The 25351-nt window shown below is 36.3% G+C and overlaps 1 protein-coding gene across 2 annotated transcripts in view; it reads right to left on the reverse strand.

Annotated features, from left to right (window-relative positions):
* Positions 1–25351, reverse strand: part of KIF27 (kinesin family member 27) — an 88699-nt gene that overhangs the window by 60236 nt on the left and 3112 nt on the right. For both annotated transcript variants that reach the window (XM_060301086.1, XM_060301085.1), the window contains exons 3-6: positions 19003–19203; positions 14990–15933; positions 10292–10435; positions 3721–3927 (exon numbers count right to left, since the gene is read on the reverse strand). In XM_060301086.1, the coding sequence (XP_060157069.1) occupies positions 3721–3927; positions 10292–10435; positions 14990–15933; positions 19003–19203 (1496 nt within the window). The remainder of the gene's footprint in view (positions 1–3720; positions 3928–10291; positions 10436–14989; positions 15934–19002; positions 19204–25351) is intronic.

Below are 25351 nucleotides of genomic sequence, written 5' to 3' on the forward strand. Positions count from 1 at the left end.
GTTTTTCCTAATAATTTGGTAAATTATAATATTTAGTTGTGAAGGGCAATTTCTTTAGGATTTCTACATAAGTAGATAAATCCTAAAATTCCATTTTGGAATTAAACTTTTTAGATTAAGAGATGGTTGCAAACAACTTAAATGTGCAACAATAGGAAAAAGTACACAATGGTATATCCTTAGGATAAAATATTATTACCTGTCAAAATCATGATATAGAATATTTAATGACTGTCAAGCATTTGTGATACATTAAGTGAGAAAAGCTAGCTACAAAAGTATATGTTTTATATATATATATATAAAAAATACACTTTTAAAATAAATAAGATCTTTTCACTTTCCCTCCAATATGCATAAACAAACATATAAGAAATAAAATCAAACTCTTTATGCAATCAATTTAAAAACTAATTAAGCCATTGTTCCCCTTTTCCTTTGAAAGTTTTTTTTTTTGTTTTGTTTTGTTTTGCGGTACGCGGGCCTCTCACCGTTGTGGCCTCTCCCGTTGCGGAGCACAGGCTCCGGACGCGCAGGCTCAGCGGCCATGGCTCACGGGCCCAGCCCCTCCGCGGCATGTGGGATCTTCCCGGACCGGGGCACGAACCCGTGTCCCCTGCATCGGCAGGCGGACTCTCAACCACTGCGCCACCAGGGAAGCCCTCTTTGAAAGTATTTTAAGTCAAGGAAATATTTCCCTTGTCAGACTATTTTTACTTCAAGAAAATATTTGAGCTAAATTCTAAAAGAAAATATTAGAGCTGGAAAATATTAGCTCAACTTCTGCCAAGGTGACAGAAATCCAGGAAAAAATGAAATGAGATTTCAGACGTCTTCTTTAGCTTAATTTAACTAGTTTTGGTATTTAATATGAAACGTTCTGCTCACTCTAGAACAATGGAACAGGAAACAGGACTTGAACAAGGCTTGGCAGGCTTTGTGTCTTTCCATGCAAGTCTTCATGTCTGCTGCAGTAACCAGTCCAAGCAAGAGTGGGGGCCAGGATTCCTGGACACACAATAGGAGCAAGAGAACTCTCAAAACTGCTGATCATTGCATTTTCTCCCTTTTCCCCTTCTTTTAGTGGCTAGAAGGGTTCTTTTGGGGTAGAAGGAAAATTTTAAAAACAAAACTAAGAATTTGCTAATTTGAATACATGTCCATCCATGATGAAGGAAACAGCACTGGGAGTAAGTGTTGCCATTCCTCAACATAATGCAGAGTCTCTCTGGTCGGGTCTTTTCCTTCCATGTCACAGCAATCTTTTGGCAAACTCACTGGTTCTTTCTTTCTGTTACATCTTAATCCTACTTGGTCATAAGGGAACTTTGAGATTACCTGTAACCACAGAGGAGCTACAAGTCTTATAGTGTATCTGCCCTCTCCTAAGCTATGGTAACCACACTTATGTTTTCCAAACCAAAACCCTTGAAAGTGAAAGGGGGCAACGAAACTAATTAAAATTTTAAAAATAATAATTTTCTAATTTGAAACAATAACTGTGGAAGTCTTTATTCCAGTCATGGCTGTTCAGGTCTAATCAAACAACTAGAGATAAGAACAGAGGGGCCTAGGGACCTCCCTAGTGGCACAATGGTTAAGAATCCACCTGCCAGTGCAGGGAACATGGGTTCGAGCCCTGGTCCGGGAAGATCTCACATGCCACAGAGCAACTAAACCTGTGTGCCACAACTGCTCTAGAGCCCAGGAGCCACAGCTACTGAGCCCATGTGCCACAGCTACGAAAGCCTGCACGCCTAGAGCCCGTGTTCTGCAACAAGAGAAGCCACCGCAATGAGAAGCCCGTGCACTGCAACGAACAGTAGCCCCTGCTCACTGCAACTAGAGAAAGCCCGTGCACAGCAACGAAGACCCAACACAGCCATAAATAAATTTATTATTTTTTTTTAATCTTAAAAAAATAAAGGAACAGAGGGGCCTAACCCCTTCTCAAGAGTCCATGGAGCTCTGTCTCCTCAAAGAATGTGTGTGTGTTTGTGTGTGTGTGCGCGCACGCATGTGTGTGAACATCTAGTAAAAAGAGAAAGAAACAGAGACTGAGATAATAAATATGTCTAACTTTTATAATCAGAAAAATATGTTGTTATTATTATAAAATAAAAGAATGAACAGAGGGACTTCCCTGGTGGCGCAGTAGTTAAGAATCTGCCTGTCAATGCAGGGAACACAGGTTTGAGCCCTAGTCAGGGAAGATCCCACATGCCGCGGAGCAACTAAGCCCGTGCGCCACAACTACAGAGCCTGCACTCTAGAGCTCGCAAGCCACAACTACTGAGCCCACGTGCCACAACTACTGAAGCCCGCGCGCCTGGAGCCCATGCTCCGCAACAAGAGAAGCCACTGCAATGAGAAGCCCGCGCACTGCAACGAAGAGTAGCCCCCGCTCACCTCAACTAGAGAAAGCCCACATGCAGCAATGAAGACCCAACGCAGCCAAAAAAAAATTTAAAAAGAAAAACAAAGAATGAACAGAAACAGGAAATTCTTTCACATTACTAGCCAATAGTAAAAAAAATTCTTTTTAATATAGAAGACTTGATATATAATTAAGTTGAATTAATAGATATCCAATTTGAATCCTACGAAGACCTTATCTTTCTTCTCAAATGTTCTATGCAAATTTACCATGTATTCAACCAAGAAAAAAATGTCAATAACTCTAAAAAGTTTAACTGAAATTAATAGTAACGATGGTTTAAATTTTAAATCCAACCACTCAAAATTGAAAACTGTAGAGGTAACAGCAGCATCTGTCCCACTCATTCTGAGGCATGGAGCCTGGGACATAGTAGAAGCACCCCTTGAACATGTGTTAGGATGCAGTGTGCCAGGCACTTTTGGAGTCAACATCTCATGTAAATCCTCCATACACCCCCGCAGGTCCCCCATTCTGACAGATAAGGAGCCTGGGGTTCATACGGTTTTAGTCATCCATCCAGGCCTACACCATAGAGATGGTATCCACACCCAAGCCAGCCTGACTGCAAAGTCTATGACACCTCTCATATTTCTTATCCCTTTGACTGTAACCAATGTATAGATCTCAAACAAATCATTTCCAGTCCTAAAATTAATAAATGGAAACCAAAATTCATGAATCTGCTAATTAGTCTTTTCCATGGTGGAGATTCCTTGATTTTTCAAGAGAAATCAGTGTGTGCACATATTTACCACCCACACACATATTTTTTATAAATAAATAAAAATTAAGATGAAACTTCACACTCATTTTTATATAGTCTTGATTATGTCAAACTTGGCAAGACTGAATAATACATAAATGTCATTTTGAAAATAATCAGACAGACAAAGTAAGTCAAAATAAATACCTCCAACCTCATCAACTTGGGTTGGGTAATTAAAGATAGAAAAAATTCATGAAGATATCAGACTTAGTCATGTCTGAAAATACAATAGCAAAGAGTAGCTTTTTTCTCCTTGATAAATGTAAGCATTATCTTCAACTATTCCTTCCAAATGTATCTATACATTCTCCTACCTATTAATTTTTTTATTAAAAAGAAGCATGATTTAAAAAAGAGTATACATAACAAACAAAAAAGAAGAGTATAAACAAAAGTGTATGAAACCAAATGGAAAAAAAACCTGCTAAGACTATACAAATACACTGTGATATTATATTATATACAATATTTTTAAAATCTCATAATAAGAAAGAAATTAATGCTTAGACTTTACCTTCCTGGAATCTGATCTTGCTGGAATATAAATATAATGCTCCAAACGGGTATCAAATGGTACAGTATATGGTCTCTTTTCAGGTATCCTGGCATCTGGCCCATTACCACAAGTTTCCTTAACTGACGAAGTCATTGACAGGTTAAGTTTTGTTAGTTCTTCACTCAGTTGATCCACAAGAAGTTGTTGTTCTATTATTTTTTCATTCTTTGTAGAAGAGAGATAAGAATTTTAAAAACAGAGAACCTCAGTATGTGTATAATGATTAAAAATAACTGTACATCGACCAAAATTACAACTACCTTAACAAAACAGTAAAACCTCATTTATCCAAAGACTAGCCTTCTGGGATTTCCCTGGCGGTCCAGTGGTTAAGACTCCACACTTCCACAGCAGTGGGCGCAGGTTCCATCCCTGGTCACGGAACTAAGATCCTGCAGGGTGTGTGGCGCAGCCAAAAAAAAAAAAAAAATTTTTTTTTCTAAAAAAAAAAAACCCAAAAAACAAAGACTAGCTTTCTGGTGTTCACAAGAATTTAGGATTGTCCTGAGTGGTAAAAACTTTCGAATAGTAAGCCGATAAATACAGCCTAAATAGTGTGCAAGACAGTGCCCCCACACACTGTGACTGGTTAGCTTGCCAACCTGAAGCACTGTGATTAGCTGATCTTTATAAAAGTTTGAAACTTCAGAGTGAAATCCAAGAAGTAACAAGAGACCAGAAAGTTAAAAAGTGTAGAAAATTGCAAAGAGCTGAGGTGACAGCAAAGGGGACAGAAAGCGGTAACAGGTGCAGTGAAGTGAAAGCCTTTACTCAGCAAAAAAGAAAGCCAGAAACACAAAGAGATAGAAGATAGGCAATTGAGAGTCGTGGGAGAAAGAACTTGGAAATCAAAGGCAGAACAAATTATATGGGGGGGTGGGGGGGGGAGACACCGTGTGTGGTTTAGCTTCTTACATATCCTCTAAAGAAAAATTTTGAAGTATATCCAATCTAGAAAGCTCTAACATCAATCTTTGTTTTATAAGCACAAAATTATGTAAATAAGAAATGTCATTCATCTTAATATTTCACATGTATTATAATGTTTAAATAGGAGAAAAAAAACCCCTAAACTTTCACTGTGTTAATGCTGAGCTATAAAATGTAACTTTATTTTAAAAGTCATGTATTCAGATAATTAAAATATAAAACATCAATAGCATATAAGTTGACGGGGGATATTAAATGGAGTCCTTATACTCTCTAGGAAAAGGGTAAAAATACCAATTAATATTAGACTGTATTAAGTCAAGGGTGCATGGTATACTCTCCAGAATAACCACTAAAAAAAGTGAAAGTACAACTTCTAAGGTAATGAAGTAAATTTAAAAATACACAATTAATCCAAAAGAAGGTAAGAAGGAGAGAAGAAGAAACATAGAGCAGATAGGATAAGTAAAAATCACAATGGTGGGATTATAACCAGAATGTAATAGTAATTATGTTAAATTCAGAAATGAACTAAGTAATCCAATTAAAGGATAAGGACTGTCAGAAAGAATTGTAAAATTATCTAACCTGCTAATTACAAGAAACACAACTAAAATAGACACAGAAGGATTAAAAAGAAGATGGAAAAAGAGATACCATGTAAACATTAATCAAAAGAAAGCTGGTATAGCTATATTAATATAAAATAGACTTTAAGGCAAAAACCATTAGAAGAGATAAAATGAGGGAAAAAGTGATTTAAAAAAAAGGTCAATTTACCAGGATGATGTAACAATTCTACATTTCTATGTACTTAATAACCGAGCTTAAATATATATAATGCAAAAATGGTCACTATTCTCAAGACAAATCCAAAATTATAGTGGGTGATTTTAACATCACTCTAAATCACTGATATGACAAAAAGACCCCCAAAAAGTGAGTAAAAATATAGATTTGAATAACAGGATAAACAGGATTAAGAGTACCCAATGATTGCAGAATACACATTCTTTTCAAACACTTCTGTAGTATCTACAAAAACTGGCCTTATGCTAAGCCATAAAGCAATTTTCAACACAAAGAACTGAAATGATACAATTAAGCTAAAAATTGATAAATCCAACTAAGCTAAAAGTTAATAAAAAGAAATCCTCCATGTGTTGGAAATAAAATAACTATATAACCCATAGGTCAAAGAAAAAAGTCACAATAAAAATTAGTAAATATTTTGAGGCAAATGTGAAATGCAGGTAAAAATAAGCTTAGGAGGAAACATATAAATTTAAATACATATATTATAGAAGGCTAAAAATATATAGAAAGGCTAAAAATCAATGAACTAAGCATCCATCTAAAGAATTTAGAAAGATAGCATAGGATGCTATCCCCAAAAAAGCAGAAAAAATTAAATAATAAAGATAAGGGTAGAAATTAATTAAATAATAAATAAACATATACTAGAGAAGATCAACAAAGTCAAGAATTTCTTCTCTGAAGAGACTAATAAAATTGATAAATCCCTGGTGAAGTTGATCAAGGAAAAAAAAAAAGAGAGAAGGCACAAATAACCAGGAATGAAAAGGGGGATATCATCACACCTCTAAAAACATTAAAGAGATAAGAGACTATTACAAACTTATGCCAATAAATATGAAAACTTAGACACAGTTGTTAGATTCTTAGACAAATAAACCTTATCAAAAGGGGGGCAAAAAGAAAATATGATTGAATTCATAATAAAACATTCCACAAAGAAATGTTCCAGTCCCAAATGTTTTTCAGGTGAATTCAACCAAACATTTAAGGAAGAAATAACACTAATTTTTCACACACTCTTCTAAAGTATAGAAAGAGAAGGAATGCTACCTAACCTATATTATTAGGCTAACCTAATTTGTTACAATATCTAACAAGAATATTTTGAGAAAGGAAAATATAGGCTAATCTCACACATGAATAGAGATGCTAAAATCCTTAACAAAATAATCACAAACCAAATCAAGGACACTTGTAGAAAACAGTTAACACAGCAGACCTGACTGCTATCCTTTGAAAGACCTGCTTAAGAGGTTGTCCATTGGCTGGTGTCTGGGAACTTGGATCCTAAGAGGGTTCCCAACACCCTAACTGGTAAGAGTGGCTCACTGTGCTCAAAGTGTTTGTACAGACAAGGTGGTTTATGTTGAACACCTGCTTTCCTTCTGGTAGTCTGGAATTTTGGTACATGCTGGGCAGAGAATGCCTTCATTACCAGCCCTCAATAAAACCTGAGTCTCTACTGAGTTTCCTTGGTAGACAACATTTCACGTGAGTTGTCACAGGCTTTGCTGGGGGAATTAAGCACATGTGGATGACTCCACCGGGAGACAACTCTTGGAAGCCTGTGCCTGGTTTCTCCTGGACTTCACTCTATGTCCCCGTTCCCTTTGCTCTCCTTTCACAGTAATAAATCTTAGCCACGAGCACAACTATATGCTGAGTCTTCCTGGTTCATCATCCAACCTGAGGGTGGTCTTGGGGACCCCCAACACAATACATCATGACCCAAAGAAAGGTTTATTCCAGGAATATAAGATTGGTTTAAAAATTAGAAAAATCAATATAATTCACCACATTAACAGGATAAAGGGAGGAAATCATGATAAAGAAAAATCATTTGATAAAATTTAATATCCATTCATAATAAAAATTCTCAGCAAAGAAATTTTCCTTGGTTTGATAAAGGATAAATTAAAAATATATATATATTGGGACTTCCCTGGTGGTCCAGCAGTTAAGACTCCACACTTCCACTGCAGGAGGCACAGGTTGATCCTAGTCGGGGAAGTTCCGCATACTGCACAATGCAGCCAAAAAGTAAAAAAAAAAAAAAAAAAAAAAAATCTACAGCAAACATGATACTTAATAGTGAAACAGTGAAAGCTTTTCTTCAGCAGTTGGAAACAAGACAAGGATGTTTGGTATCAACACTTGTATTCAACACTGTATTAAAGATGTCAGTCAATGAAGTAAGGTTAAAAAAAAAACAGAAGGTATAAGGATCATAAAGGAAGAAATAAAAATGTCTTCATTTGCAGATGACATAATTATAAATGAAAATCCTAAAGAATTTACATAAAATATCAGAATTAAAAAATGAATTTAATCAGGTTGCTGGGTATAAGCTATCAACATACACAAATCAATACAGTTACACATACCAACAAAAAATGAAAATCTGAAAAGATTCCATTTACAGTCACATAAAAAAATAAAGTACCTGGGAATGAATCTAACAAAAGATGTGCAATACTTCTACATACACACAAAAAAGTCATTATTGAGAAAAACCAAAGAAAACATGAGTAAATGGAGGAATATACCATGTTCATGGGTTAGTGAAAAGACTCATGATCAAAAGATGTTAACTCTTTCCAAATGTATCTTATAGATTTAATGCAATCCCAACCAAAATCACAAAAAAGTTTTTGTTTTTTTTTTTGTGGTCCTTGAAAAGCTGATTCTAAAATTTATATGGAGCAACCAAGACATTCTTGGGGAGGAGGGAAACAGAGCAGAGGCCTTGCTCTATAGAATATCTAGACTTATTAGGAACCTGCAATAAATAAGAAATGTGACATTGGTCCAAAGACAGAAAAACCAATGAGATACAACAGAAGTCCCAGAAATATACAATAGATGCATGCATGAATGAACCTTGACTTATGACAAAGACAGTGGTGAAAAGATGGACTTTTCAAAAAGTGACGCTGGAACAAATGGATAGCTATATGGAAAAAAAATGAAATTTGACCTTTACTTTACCCCATACGCAAAAATCAATTTCAGGAGAACTGTACAGCAAAATGTAAAAGGCAAAACAATAAAGCTCCTAGAAGATAATAAAGAAAGACTCAGTCCAATAGGAAAGCAAGCAAGAAACTTGAATGAGCATTTCACAAAAGAAGGTATCCAAATAGCAAAAAAACATGAAGAAGTGCTCAACTTCACTAGTCATCGGGGAAGTGCAAATTAAAACCACAATAAAATAATATTATATACCTACCAGATTGCCTAAGATTTAAAACTTTACAATAACAAATGCTGGCAAGCAAGTGGAGCAGCAGGAATGCTCATACAGTGCTGGTGCAAGTTTAAACTGGAAAACAAGTTTGGTATCATTTACTAAGGTTGAAGATTCGCCTACCCTATGACCTAGCAATTCAACTCCTAGGCACAAATCCAAAAGAAATGTGTGTGCGTGTGCACCAGGAGACATGTTTAAGAAAATTCATAGAAAAAAATGTCTATCAACAGTAGAACAGAAAAATAAATTGTGGTATATTCATACAATGAAATCCTGTACAGCTATAAACTAATCAAGCTACAGCTACACACAACGTGGATGAATCAGAACAGATAAAATGTTCAATAAAAGCAACCAGATACTAAAGAATATATATTGAATGATTAAATTTATAAAAATTCCAAAAACTAAACTGTAGTGTTCAAGGATACATAGTAAAACCACAAAGCAAAGCAAGGAAATTATCATTATGAAAATTAGGAGAGCAGCTCTCTCCGAGGAGGAGAGACTAAGGGCTTCCGAGGGGCTGGCAGTGTGCTATTTCTTGAACTGGTGGTGGCTACCCAGCTGTTCTCTTTGTGATAAATCACTGAACAACACATATTATTTTATATATGTTTTATGTTTTTAAATTATTACAGAATTAGAAGGGTTAAAAAAGAAAACAAAAATAATGTCAAAATCAAAGTCTAATTTGTCTGAATCAGATTATTACTCAGAGCAGTAGTTACTCCTTGATAGGAAGCTAAAGTCTTTAAATGAAATTAACTGTTTGGGGGGGGTGGTAGGGTTCATAGCCAGGGAGTATAATATTTAGGGACATACCATGTTACTCTGCAGGCACATCCATGTTAATACAGAAAAGCTAAGATAGAGAAATTGAAATATTTAGCCAAAATTAAAGAGGAAATCACTGATGGAGTATAAAACGATAATCTAACAAATCAAAAAGTTTAAATTATGTGTTTACCTTCCAACACTTGACAATATCATATTGCCTATTACTTTGGCAAACAACGGAAGGGAAAGTATAAAGAAAGGATAACCATAATATGATTTGCAAATTAAGTTCCTGGGTATAAGGTTTTGTTTTTTTGTTTGTTTGTTTATTTGCGGTACGCGGGCCTCTCACTGTTGTGGCCTCTCCCGCTGAGGAGCACAGGCTCTGGATGCGCAGGCCCAGCGGCCATGGCCCACAGGCCCAGCCACTCTGCGGCATGTGGGATCTTCCCGGACCGGGGCACGAACCCGCGTCCCCTGCATCGGCACTTGGACCCCCAACCACTGCGCCACCAGGGAAGCCCCAGGTTTTGTATTTTTGAAATATAAGTCAAGCTAACTATAAAAATGTTTTCCCTTCACACCAATTTAGGAGGAAAACTGTAATAACTCTTTCAGGTGCTTGTGTTCAGAACTCCATCTGAAACCTATTTTTGCAAACATTCCCACTTATCATTTACAATGCTATTTTATTTAGTCATGTACTATTCCAATGAAATATACAGAGCAAGGTACATTAAAAAACTCTACCTGCAACCTATTCACTTTTTGCGCTTCTTTCAAAGATATAACATGTCCTTTGTTTTCCTGCTTCATCATTTGCATTTGATTCTTTAGTTCCTTCACTTCCAGGTCCTTCTGATTAAATACTACTTCAGCAGCAGCAAGAGCACACTGGGGGGAGGGAAAGAAAGCACAAGAGAGATTCAATATGGAAAGTACTCGAGAGCGAGCCCACATAATACCACAAAAACTGTGGTTTAATGACACCTTGAAGATGTCTCTTAAAATTGTCTTATCCTTTGTTTCTGGTTTCTTTATAAGAAAGGCAGAAACAGCTGAGAGGACCTATTACTGCTATAATGTAAGAATTAATCACCACAAAGACAGGAAGATTTTCCTTACTTTTATTTCCTGCATTTTAACATTGAAGCCAGTTTATTCAAGTTCTAGAGTACATTCAATGAGATTTTTATAAGTTTTCTAGAATTGCCATGAGATTTTAATGTGGGTTTTTAAAAATCAAAGAGGTCACATTTCCCAAACTGACCTATAGAGTATAACAGTGCATCTGGATGTTTAAATAAAGAACATTTGCTAATTTTGCACCCTTTCACTAAAAAGAGATATATTTTGAAGATGTCTGGAAATATGGTTAAACGTATAGTTTTCTTAGTTTGCCTGTCTCCAAATAAACTCGGGATATGCAAATAATACTTTTAAAACAAATTTTGAACTAAATAAACAGAAAATTAACATTGATCAAGGGTCTACTTTATGCTAGATTGTAACTTGGCATTTTAAAAATATCTCACTGAATTGACATGATTCCTTTTTCATGAAGAAACTAAAGCTCAGTGAGTTAACACCTCTTCCCAGGACAACACACTGGATAAAACCAAATTCCTGACAGTCAACTCCAGGGCCTTTCTAGATCCGAAGCCTATGCTCTTTCTGCTAAGCCACAGGAAAAGAGAAGAAAGAGTAGCTATTTACAAAATGGTGCTCTCTTTACAAACAAGATTTAATTCACAAAACCAGAGCATGTGCGTGACCTCTCAGGCGGTGGTGTGGAGGTGGATGGGCCTCTGCACTGGGAACCCACGGACTAAGGCCAGCCTTGAATTTGCTACAGCCTTCCCTTGGGACTTTGGGCAAGTCCCTTCTTTTCTCTGCTTGGGATCTTTGAATGACCAAATAAGGAGAGGACGCATGACCCTGATGGTCCTTATAACCCTATATATTTATATGACCTTTATGACTTTTCTGTTTTTAAAATAAAATATAACTATAATTCTCATTAGTTAATACCCTCTGCTATGGGCAATTAATTGCCCATCCGAGAAGCTTAAAATGTAACTGCTCTCCCAGTGCTGCATATTTAAATATTTTTACATATACTTTATAAACTACAGTTTTATTGTTTATTATTTATTAAAAGTATTTATCTGTTGAGTATATTCATGTTCACATACTGTCCCTGTGTTCAAATTATGGAGTACAAAAGTAACCAAGAGACTTAAGAGGTATTTATGAGGGGATTAGCTGCCTTCACAGAACCCCTGGCACGTGGCCCTACCTACAACTACTGAGTCCAATCCCTTAGCTGCCACAGATGTATAACCTAGGCCCAGGTAGAAGAAGAATAAATGAGAGGAGATCATAATAGGCTAATGTGTATTAAGCCTTACTATAGCTCAGGCATCTTTATCATCACTTTATGGGAACTAATAATGCTCTAATAGCTTTCAAAGCAACCCTAAACGGAGCTTATTATTAGTGTTTCCATTTTACAGGTAGGGAAACTGAAGCACAGAGAGGTTAAGTACTTGTCCAAGGTCAGAGAGCTAGTAAACAGAGGAGCTGGGATTCAAACCTTTGAAGTTTGTTACCCACGTTCTTAACTACTATATTCTCTCACAGAAAAAAAGAACAGAAATGAAGTTTAAAAAACAATTCTTTAAAGAGACATATGGGGTAAGGAATGACACCAATCATTTGTCTATTTGCTGTTCAGTGGTATCCATAGATTACTAGGCCTAGAAGGTTGCAGACCAAAAAAGGGAATCCATTTTTTTAAACTGGGAAACACTGAATGCTATATCTCTCACCTGGAGACTCACAATATACATCAGTACTTTTCAAAGTTCTGGGAAGTCTTTGGATTAAGAAACCTGTTTGTTTTTTGCAACCTAGCATTTCCCAAAACTATCTGATCATGGTACCATTTTTCATCAAGACTGTTAATATCTTTGGGATATCATAATCTAGAGTACATTATCTAGAGCAAGTTTAAATTTAGAGTTTCCAACAGACGGAGAGAGGAGGTTACTACCCATCTCACCCCCAAGCAGATGGGTTTTGTGGGCTTCCAAAATCAGTCATCTTAGAAGCATGCTTTCTACCACCAACTCCTATAGTATACCACAAAGTTCAAGCTTCCTATTACCTGTACTTAATGTTCTGCCAGTTTCTTATACCAAACAGGAAGGGCCAGGCCTGCTCTATTTAAGAAAAAGGCAGACCAGAGTTACTGCCTTTAAAAAAAAAAAAAATCCATGATTTTAAAAGCAGTACTTTATATGCTTATATTTAAAGATCAAAGCTTTGTAAAAGAGCAGCAGTTCTCGTAGTGTATTCAGTAGTGAATCTTTTAGCATGAAACTTAGATCCTTTCAGGGTATCCATGAGGTTAAAACCATTTTCCTAGTTATACTAAAATGATATTTGCCTTTTTCACCATGTTGTCATTTGTACTGATGGTGCAAAAACAATGATATGTAATACTGCTGGCTCCTAGTATGAATAAAGAAAGTGTCACCAAACTGTAGTGGTAGCCACTGTATTCTTCACTGCTGTGCCCTAACAATACAAACAAACCAACAAATGCCAGTTTCACTTAAGAATATCTTGATGAAGGAATAAACATGATTTCATTAAATCTCAACACATGAGCACTTTTTTAGTATTCTATGTGTCAAATGGGAGGTATGCATAAAGTAGTTCTGCTGTATACTGAAGGGTGATAGTTATCTGGGGCAAAAAATCTTGTGCAACTGTTTGAGTTGCAAGCTGAACTAGCCACATTTTTCATAGGGTGCTATTTTTCCTCTAAAGAACAACAGACAAACTATTCACACTTGTATGTGTGACAGAACCATCATTTCAAGGAAAACAACTAATAGTATTTGTTGCAAATGATAAAATTCAAGTTTCATGCAAAAATTAGAATTTTGGAAAACACTTCTGCTACTGTAAACTTGACAGCTTCCAGTAATTAACAACTTTGCAGGTGAGATCAGTGGTGATATTAAGGAATGTGATTTTTTTGATAGTGTATAGTGAAATGTGTCAGCATTGAAAGATCTTCATAATTTAGTAAACAAATATTTTTCAAGTGTCCAATGCATGTTGATTCAAAATCATGTGTGGATAAAAGATCCATTCAAAGTACAAGATAAAAATCAGTGAATGTTAATGTAACAAAATGGTTTCAAATCCCACATTGCAGGTAACCTTTAGGAAATTTCCGCTTGTTGAGTTTTGATATAATGTCAAAGAATATGCACAATTATCTGAAAAAGTCATTAAAATATTCCTCTCTTCCAGCTACAAATCTAGATGAGGCTGGATTTTCTTCATATACTTCAACTAAAACAACATATTGCAACAAACTGCATGCTGACTGATATGAAAATCCACCTGTCTTCTATTAAATCAGACATGAAAAGGGATTTGAAAAAATATAAAGCAATTCCACTGTTATTAAATTTTTTTGTTTCGGAAAATAGTTATTTTTAATGAAAAAATGCTCTTTATATTAACATGTAATTGGGTTATTATTGTTAGTTCTGAGTGAATTAATAGTTTAAATTTGTTGTTTTAATTCTAATATGGTAAATATCAATAGATAACAGCCCACACAAACAAAAGCTCTTTAGGGAACCTCAATTTGAAGAAAGTAAAGAAAACTTGTGAGCAAAAAGTTTGAGAATTGCTGTAATAGAGGTTTCTTTCTAATACATACAAATAGATATTGAGGAAAGATTTCTAAATAGAAAGCCGTCTTATTACCTATATCTTTTCCTATTTTAAAAAAAATGGTGGACTATCCATTTGTCCACCAGATTGCAAACTCCACATAAGCAGAACTAGGTATGTCTATTCTCCATTATTTCCCCAGTGACACATAATCTTTAAATAACAAATGTTTTTCAAATGAAAAGTGGGAAAATGTAATTTTAACTCAATATACATATATACAATATGTATACATGTACATAGCTATATTCCTTAAATATTATCAAATATGATGATTTATTTGTTTGTCTAAAAAATCAAAACACCAAACTCAAGGAGTCAGGTAGTATTTTTTTTCTTTCAAGAAGCACTGACCTAAAGAGGGATTAAAAACTCAATAAAATTTAACCTAATTTTGTTCTGAAACTGTGTTTCTTCTCATCCTCTAAATTAATGACCAGTCCCACAAGAGCCTACTTAATAAATACAACAAATTAAAATACATTTGAAGAAGAAAGGAGGAGGAACCAAGAAAGAGATGAATTATGAGGAGAAAGCAATAGGAAAAGGGAGAAAGAAACAGAGTAAAGGCAAATGAGATTTTATATATAATCCTTTCCAAAAAAACTTCTGAAATTCCAAAATGACTCTTACTTGCCCAGATAAATTTAGTCTTTAAACAAGTTACTTACAAAAGTGTCTAAGTACCTGGCATTTCTTAAGCTCTCGCTTCAGCTGGAGAACTGTAATATGCTGTGGTCCTTCTTCCAGGTTTCCAATGCCTTGGTCTCCTCTGAATGAGGTGACCTCCTGGGTCACGTTAAACCACTCCTGCAGTTTGTGTTGCTGATTTTGGTTTAGTCTGACAGAATCTTTTAAGTCCACCAGGAAGGTAAAGGCTTCCTCTAAACAATTTTGGTAACCCAAACATTCTCCTTGTAGCTGAGCAACTTGCTCCTCAAGAGAATGGATCCTATTTTTATCAGGAGTCCCCTCCCGATGGATCTGGCTAGTTTGGTTGCTACTAGCCTGCTGGCTTTGCAAAGCTTCTCGAAGCAACTTAATCTCAAATTCCATTTCGCCCATACGGTCTGACTCGGGGCTGAAGTTTAAGGTGGGTTTGTTTCTAATGTTGCGTGCTCTGTTGGCATATTTGAGAGAATTTAAGGACTCGTCAAAATCCAAGGAGGATGGACTGACACAGGTGATCATGACGGTCTTGGCACTGCCTCCCAGGGAATCTTTCAGAAGCCGGGTAATTTTAGCATCCCTGTATGGAATATGTGAACTCTTCCTGCGTGGGTCCCCAAGAGCGCTTATTACGTTTCCTAAAGCCAGCAAGCCACTGTTGATTTGAATGGATTCTTTGAACCGTTCACCAGTATTCCCTGTTTTGGTTACTCTTTCTGATCCAGCCAAATCCACAAAGTGGAACTTTGAGACAATATGCTGATGGGAATACCACGATCCATCTTCAGCTGCCTCTTTATTTTTCGCCACTTGACGAAGGCTGATTGTGAAAATCGCGTGTGACCTACTGGAGTGCTCGTTCATTTGGGTGGTATCCGTATGCCTGGCTGCATTCCCCATCTCCAGGAGACTCATCACTTCATCTGCAGTCTCCACCTGGCATTCCTTGGCCCCAACAATCACTTAAAATAGCAACAGCAAGTTTTAATCAAAATCCAGTAGAGTTAAATTAACCATACAACAATTATCATTTGCTTATACCGCCCAGCTAAGACAGTCCCTTTAAAAAACTTCATAGCATTTCAAAATAAAAGTAACATCAGCAACATCATTAAATAATTTTAGATAATCTGCTAACAGGACTATTTTAATAGATGGCATTCATTTTGATGTTTAAATTCTAAAAGATGTCATATATATGTATGTTTTAAACAATCTGTGGGTTTTTTGGAATCACACATCACACTCAATTCTTTAAAACACATGACAAAAGAAAAATTATTTATTCCAGTATTTTGATTTGTAGAGTCTAATATACTGATTGAAAGATAATAGATTAATTATATATATAACTCAAAAGAATTAATCAGTAGTAGATTAAAATTAAATTAAATTAGTTTCTTTTGAGTTTCGTTAATATTCAAGCCATCCTAAGGTTTAAAGTTTTTGGTAAATAACCAATGATAAATGAAAATTTCAATATAAATAAAGTTGTTTATTTATTTATTTTTTTTTTTGCGGTACTAGGGCCTCTCACTGTTGTGGCCTCTCCAGTCGCGGAGCATAGGCTCTGGACGCGTAGGCTCAGCGACCATGGCTCACGGGCCCAGCCGCTCCAAGGCATGTAGGATCTTCCCAGCCCGGGGCACGAGCCCGTGTCCCCTACATCAGCAGGCGGACTCTCAACCACTGCACCACGAGGGAAGCCCTGTTTATTCATTTTAAAAACAGTTTCCCCCTACATAATATAAGAGTGCAAGGCAATTCAAAAAAGGCAAAAAAGTTTCTATTTTAACAACAGAATAGAACCCAAAATAACCTAAGCTTACTACATGTGTTATTTGTTTATATCCAAAAATATTTCGAAAAGGAGTAGGTGGATTTGGGAATTGAATCACAGCAGTAAACCTCCCAAGTCTGTGCTTGAATTACAGCACCAAGCTTCCTCTTTAATCAGATCTTGTCAGTCACTGTTTCTTTAAAAAATATTCACTTTTCTTGCATTGTTTCCATCATGACACCTTTTTTAACAGCCCAGTTCATTTAAAGTTCTAATGTACCTGTACTACAACAGGGAGTGCTAAACTATCAGTTTATAAAATATAACAATTTAACCATAAATCATAGTATAACTTTTCTAAAAGTTTTCTAATGTTAGGCTATAGCTTAGCACTATCTATGGTCCTCAAACCCAGCTGAATCACCTGGGAGCTTTATAAAAGGGAAAGTGCCAACACCCACGCCCCATCTTTAACTAATTCATCAGAATCTGTGAAAAGTGGGGCCCAGAAATCAGTATTTCTTAAAAAGCTTCCAAGGTGATGTTAATTGTGCAGCATCTAGGTTGGATACCAACTACCACTTGATACAGAGAAACTCAATAAATATGTCAAACAAATGCATTTTGGTTGTGATTGGGACATTTTATAAGATATATGGTAATTTGTCTTAAGACTGTTACATCCTCCCAAAATTTTTGCAGGATTGCTATCAGGTGTGGAGTATTTCCATCATTAAATTTATGAGGAGTGATAGTGTATACTTCCCTACTGTCTATTTTACAATAAACATGTATTTTTTGGTAACTTTTAATAAAAGATAAACACATTCAATAATTACACTTTACAGAAGCTCAAAACATCCGTCTGGATTTCGTCCAGAAAAGATAAACTATACAAAATTATCTAATAAGGTCACAAAGTACTATGTATGCTTTCTTTCTAAAAAACAAAACAAGGGGCTTCCCTGGTGGCGCAGTGGTTGAGAGTCCGCCTGCCGATGCAGGGGACACGGGTTCATGCCCTGGTCCGGGAGGATCCCACATGTTGCAGAGCAGCTGGGCCCGTGAGCCATGGCCGCTGGGCCTGCGCGTCCAGAGCCTGTGCTCCGCAACGGGAGAGGCCATGGCAGTGAGAGGCCCGCGTACCGCAAAAAAAAAAAAAAAAAAAAAGATGCCATACAATATGTGGGGTTGTGAGTGTATTTTTTTTTTTTAATCAGATGTGTATAGAAAAAGAAATCTGGAAGGAAACACACCAAAATTGGAAGTTGCTATTTCTGAGTTCTGAGATTAAAGATGATCTTTAACTTTCTTCCTTATACTTTACTATATTTTCAAAATGTTCTACGTTGAACATATTACCTTTTAAGTCAGAAAATCAGAAAGTGTTATTCTTTAAAATACTTGTATTTTGACCTTCCCATTCTAACGTTCTCCCATTTCCAAACAAATAGATGTTTAATGAGATTAACAGGTTGACAGCACAGAATGTCAGACGTTGAGAAGCACAACAAAGGACGAGTAAATGTCAATATGAAGGAGCAAACACATAAACTCTAAATTTAAAAAAAAAAAAAAGAGGAAGCAATAGGTGTGCTGGGACAAAAATCAGAAAGGAAGAAAGGAGAGTTCTTGGATCAACTTGGATGAACACCAAAACACCAAAGGGAGAAGCCATCCCCAACCTCAGGGTAACTCTGGGAGAAAAAAAAGTACAAAAATTAATTTAGCCTATGTCACACTTTCTTAAGATCAGCCCAGGGGCGGGGGAGGTGGCAATTATAGGAAATAAATACAGTTGATCCTTGAACAACACGGGTTTGAACTGTGCAGGTCCACTTACATGTGGATTTTTTTCAATAGTAAATACTACAGTACTACACAATCTGAGGTTAGTTGAATCCGCTGAGGCAGTGGATACAGAAGGATGACTGTAAATTATACTTGGGTTTTTGACTGCACAGAGGGTCGGCACCCCTAATCGCCACCCTCCCCACCACGTTGTTCAAGGGTCACCTGTATTTGGAATTACACCTTAATAACTTCATCTTACCAACCACTCTGAACTTCTACTTTTCACCTGGGTGCGTTAACTGCTACTGGTAATCAATAAGCTATTCAATTTAAAAGCAAAAACAAATGCATTTTGTTTCTATGTCTGTTTTTAAAGAATCCTTGGAAAATATCCAGAAACTGAATTAAATCATATTCATTTGCTAATGAAGACTATCAATTAAGTAGGCTACTTTACCTGTGTTTCCCTTTTCATCTTCTCGGATGTGAAGATCCTTCATAGATGTCTCCAATTCTAGAAGATCTCTTAGGTCTTCCTTGTATACTTCTATATAAGACACTTTTATCTTAGAGTCAATGCTAAGATTTTCAGAGATGTTTTGAAATATTTCTTGGATAGCACGAGGAATGATACCTTTTTGACCCTCCACAACTGAAGCTGAAAATTTAGAGAAAGAAAGCACATCTGAAATTTAAGATATAAGAAAAGCTACAATCAATAAATTTATTTTATCAAATTTCTATTATAAAATTTAAAAATAGAAAAAGAAAACTTTTTTTCTATAAAGTTCAGAAGTGAAAATTTTCACATGTATGCTCTTACTCAAACTTCATTCATGCATTCATTAAATATTTATATAGTACCTACTATGTGCCAGGCAGTATTCTAGGACCCTGGGAACCATCAGTGAACAAAACAAGGAAAAGATCCCTGCCCTTAAGGAACTGTACTAGGATAGACAAACAACAGCTAAAAACAATAAGTGAATTATATAGTATATTAAAAGGCATTAAGTATGCCTGGAGAAAAAAATAGGGCAAGGTAAGGGGGACTGGAAGTGTAAGTGTATTTGATGGGAGGTGCTTGTAACTTTAAATAGGAAAGTCATGATGGGTGGGCATCACGGAGAAGCTGACCTTTGAGCAGAAACTTGAAAGAGGTGGCAGAGGAGCCATCTAGGTATCTGAATGTCCCAGAACAGCAAGCATAAAGGTGCTAAAATGGTGTGATCCATAAATAAGGAGGCCATTGTAGTTGGAGCAGATGGAGCAAGGGGAGAGTAGCAGGGCATGAGGTCAGAGAGGTGACAGAAACAAGACCATGTAGGTCCTTGTAGACCACGATAGATTTTAGGTCTTATTCTGGGTGAGATGAGAGCCACTGGAGCAGAGCAGTAACTTGGGATTTAAAAGAGACCACTCTGTCTGCTGCGTTTTGCCTCAGTCATAGAAGGGTAGGGGCAGAAGTGGGGAGACCACTTAGGAGACCAGTGCACTAATCCAGGAGTCTAGAGGGTTCGGGGGAGAGGTGGACATGACGGTGACATAAGCTTGGCAGCAGAGAAAGGTGAGAAGTGACCAGGTTCTGGATTTATGTTGAAGGGAGAGCCATTAAGATTCCCTGACAGATTGGATATGGAATGTGACAGAAAGTGATGAGTCAAAGATGACTCCAAGATTTTGTCTTGAGCCAGTGGAGTTGCCATCAACTGATATAGGGAAGAGTGTGTGTTGAGTTGGTTTAAGGGGAAAATGTCAGAAGTTCATTTTTTGACCTATTAAGTTTGAGGTATCTATTAGGGATACAGTTGGGAAGGTTGAATAGGCAGTTGGATATATGAGACTAGAGTACAAGACAGTCATTTGGACTGGAGGTAAAAAACTGGAAGCTACATATAGATGGTATTTAATGTCGTAGGGCTGGATGAGACCAAGGGGAAAAGTTGAGAGTCAGAAGAGAAGAACACCAAAGATTGAGCCCTGGGCACTTCATCATTTGTTGGTTCACTTATCAGGAACCAGCAAGAGAGCATGAGTGACCAGTTAAGTAGGAGGAAACCAAGAACGTGGTGGCCTGGAAACCAAGTGGAGAGCATGCATCAAATTTGCTGAAAGGCCGGTTTGATGAGAATTGACCACTAAATTTAGTAAGTGAAGGTCATTTGTGATATCTCGACAATTGCAGTGTCAGTGGTAGTGGAGGTGAAAGTCTGAACGGAGTGAGTGTATGAAAGACCAAGAGGAGAACTGACACCACGAGTCACAGATAATACCTTCAAGGTTCTGCAGCAAAGAGGAGCAGTGAGAAGTGGGGTGGTTGGATGGCAGCGAGAGTGGGTAAAACAGAGGGGAAGTGAGAAATGTAATTATTTTAAGATACAATAAAGACTGAATTACCCAGCATTCTCTCAATTATTAACACTAAAATACTATTAAAAATCACATCATTGTAATTGATGAAAAAACTGTATTCACAATGTAATTGTGAACATCAATGTAATTAATGAAAAACTGTGATCACTGTTTATGACTATTCACTGTTTAAAATGTCATGTGAGCAATGATTTTTAAATTTGATAATGCCTCATTTCCTCAAGGTGAGCAAACTGGTCCTTTAGAATACTATGACAATATTAAGCAGCACAGCTTTTTTGGAGAAACATTAGTATAAATAGTATCAAAAGTTGAAACGTGATCACCCTTTGACTCAGATATAGTCCTAAAGAAATACATATACACATACCCAAAGGTGTTGTATAAGGATCAGTAACAATTTCCTGTAATTGATAAAAAATTCCAAACACTAATAAATCCATTAGTAGGAGAATGGTTAACAATGGTATACTATGCACCTATTGTTAAACAGATGTCTAAGATCCATAAAGTTAAAAAAAGCAACTGCAGGGCTTCCCTGGTGGCGCAGTGGTTGAGAGTCCGCCTGCTGATGCAGGGGACACGGGTTCGTGCCCCGGTCCGGGAGGATCCCACATGCCGCAGAGCAGCTGGGCCCGTGAGCCATGGCCGCTGGCCTGTGCGTCCGGAGCCTGTGCTCCGCAACGGGAGAGGCCACAACAGTGAGAGGCCCGTGTACAGTAAAAAAAAAAAAAAAAAAAAAAAAAGCAACTGGAGAGCAAATTCATTTGCATAAAAGAAAACATACATATCTATGCAAAGACTATTTTTGAAAAAATTCACAAAAAACGGTGGTTACCTCTGGGGAGTTAGAACAGGGAGAGAAAAGAAAGGAAAACTTTTACTTTTATCTTATGGCTGTAATATCTGAATTTTTACCTTTAGAAATAAATATATATAGTCTAAAAGTTTTAAATATAAATAACTTAAAAATAAACTAAATATACTGTATAGAATTGCAAGCAGCACAAAAAAAAGCTTACAATCAAATGACATGACAATGAAAAAAACGAAATGATAGTTATATAACAGTTTAAGGCAAAAATAAAAGATTTAATAAGAAAATATTTATTGAAAACCCCAGGAATGCAATAGGCATAAGTGGCACCAGTGAAGTTCAAAATAGGTAGAGGTAGTACCTAAAATATCTAAAATATCTCTCTTTAGATCATTTATTATGGTCTGGAGAGAATCCCAATCATTGGAATGCAACTCATTTATGTTAGCAAGAACCCTTTAAAAAAAATTATTTGTGTCGTATTTCTTCAAATTTAGCCAAAAAGCATGTTTTGAGATTTCTGGGATGGAAAGGTACAGGTAGTTTGAGGGTAAACAGGCATAAGAAAGGGACAGGGGAGCAAGCCAGGGTCTAATGGCAACAAAGGACGTGTGCAGAAGAGAGGTACAGAAAGACCAGTTCTGCCCAAGCCAAGACCTCAATCCAGGAATGAGGAAGGGAACATCTCTACGCCTCTTCTCCTCCATTACTGCCTCTTCTCCTCCATCACTTGCGCAACGCAGAACACAGATTAACACAATAACATGAATGAACAGAAATGCATACAAGAGACTCAGGTATTTGTACACCAATGTTCATAGCAGCATTAGTCCCAATAGCCTAAAGGGGAATACAATTCAAGTGTCCATCAACAGATGAATGGATAAACAAAAGATGACTTATACATACAATGGAAAATCATTCAGTCATAAAAAGGAATGAAGTTCCAATACATGCTACAACATGTAGGATATCCTTAGATACATTCTGCTAAGTACAGAAGCCAGACATAGGAGGACGAACACTGTATGACTCCACTTCTATGAAATATCTAGAAGAGGCAAACTTACAGTCAAAGAAAGTAAATTCGAGGTTACCAGGGGATGGCAGGGGGAGGACAGTTATTGCTTAATGGGTACAAAGTTTCTATTTGGGGAGATGAAAAGTTTTGGAAAGAGCAGTGATGGTTACAAAACACTGTGAATATACTTAATGTCACAGAACTGTACTCTTAAAAATGGTTAAAATGGTAAATTTTGTTTTACATTTATTTATTGAACCACAATTTTTAAAATAGTAAAAATAATGTACAAGATAAAATTTAGAATAAGTACAAGAATAAATTGGACTTAAAGTTAAATAAGTTTCTGTAGGCCAATTTAGAAACCTGCCCACCATTTTTAGCATTGTTCCATGGAAAATATATTCCAAGCTACAAAAAGGTGGCTTACAAATGAACCTTAAAAACAACTTGCTTCCAAGTTGAAGATTACCAATGTTCAGATTTTTGGCAACAAACATCCTGAAAATCTGAACCTTACTAACTTGGACCGCCTTTGATTGCCATCATGTAGCAAATATGGGAAGCTGCAGGTTTTTCGAGTAAAAGAGAAAGTGAAAATTCCTTCTGGAGAGCTTCCAGGAACTAGCCAATAGTACTATCTATAAACTCCAGCATATATTGAATATATGCATTCTAGATTAGCCAGAATATGAGGCTGATCAGAATAGCTCATTCATTTCCCACTTCAACAGATTACAAAGCAGAGTAACTCAAAAGACTTAAAAAAAAAAAAAAAAGCTGAATTACAAATAATATTTACAAATAAAGCTTCAAAATGTATTCTGGTAACCTAAAGATCACATTTTCACTGTCACTCTTATATTCCTGAAAGACTATTTCAGAGAGAAAAACTGTAAAGTTTTATACTTTAATAGCCATCATTTAGCTCTTATACACTATTTAAAGAGTATGCAGGGCTTTCCTGGTGGCGCAGTGGTTGAGAGTCCGCCTGCCAATGCAGGGGACACGGGTTCATGCCCCGGTCCGGGAAGATCCCACATGCCGCGGAGCAGCTGGGCCCGTGAGCCATGGCCGCTGAGCCTGAGCGTCCGGAGCAACGGGAGAGGCCACAACAGTGAGAGGCCCGCGTACCGCAAAAAAAAAAAAAAAAAAAAAAAGAGTATGCAAATGAAAGCTTTTAGAGAAGATTACACCTGGTAAAAGTTGGTAAATCCAAGGTTCTGAAAAACAGGGAAATGAATAGTAATTTAAATAAGCATCATATTGAAAAATAAGAGATTTCATCTACCACAGTGCCTAGCATGGTACTCTAGCCACTGCAAAAGCTCAATAAATTATTTATTGGAGAAAAAAACTACATTATTTGCACGGTCAATAATCAAACAGCAGATGACTGACCCAGAATTGGTGTCTTACAGCTAGGCTGGGAAATCAAAAATGCTATTTTCACAAATACACCAAGAAATGTAACTTCAAACAACAAAGTGCAATTTTTCACTTATCAGATAGTGAAAAAAAAATTTCGGATTTCTGATTTCCAGTAACTGGCAAGGATATGAGCAAATAAATGGCTTTCACATATTGGTGGCAGGATATAAACTGGTACACCCTTTTGGATAATTTGTCAGTATCTATCCCCATTTTAAACGTGCATACCCATTACTCAACAAATCTACTTCTAGGAATCTATTCTACAAATACTAACAAATGGATGCAAAGTTAAATGCATAAAGATATATACACTGTAACTTTTTATAACAGTAAAAATCAAAACCAACCATTAATCCTGTCCATTAATACTGGAATGGGTGAATTATGATCCATTCAAACTATGGAACATTATATGTACAGCCAAAAAAAATGAGGTGAAATTCTATGACCCAAATGGAAAGAAGTGAAATGATATTTTATATCGTTAAATGCAAAAAGAAAGTTACAGAATCACAGGTATGAAATACCTCATCAAACAATTAAACTAACAACAAAAAAACCCAAAACACTACATGTGTGAGTACTTGTAATATACCTAGAAAAATGTCTAGAGGACTCTGAATGTATACATCAAACTGTTATTTCCTGGGAATGAGAGGAGCTTTCATTAGTTTAATTAGATTTCTTAAGCATCACTTGCAATTCTTTTTACAATGAACATTAATTTTTTTTAAACTAGCAGAAAAAAACATCAAAAACTCTTCCTAATGGTGATCTGTTTCTTTTGGTATGAAATATTTTAGCTAAAATATTTTAGGACAATAGATAACTTTAATAACCTTTTCCCTTAAGGAATTAAAATTGTATTCATGGCCTCTTAAAAAAAAATAATATAGCTTTAAGTATGTGACCAAGCTGTGAAAATTGTTAAGGGAGTAGAACTTAAAAGTTCTCATCACAAGAAGAAAAATGTAACTGAGGTGATTGATGTTAACTGAACTTACTGTGGTAATCATTTTACAATATATAGATATATCAAACTATTATGCTGTATACTTTGGACTAATACAATGTTGCATGTCAATTATATCTCAAAACTGGGGAAAAACAGCAAAGGGCTGAATACTGAACATTGTCTTAAACGTCTTTCCTCAAGCTAAT

The sequence above is a fragment of the Globicephala melas genome, chromosome 6, assembly GCF_963455315.2.
Source record: "Globicephala melas chromosome 6, mGloMel1.2, whole genome shotgun sequence".
In the NCBI taxonomy this organism is placed as follows: Eukaryota; Metazoa; Chordata; class Mammalia; order Artiodactyla; family Delphinidae; genus Globicephala; species Globicephala melas.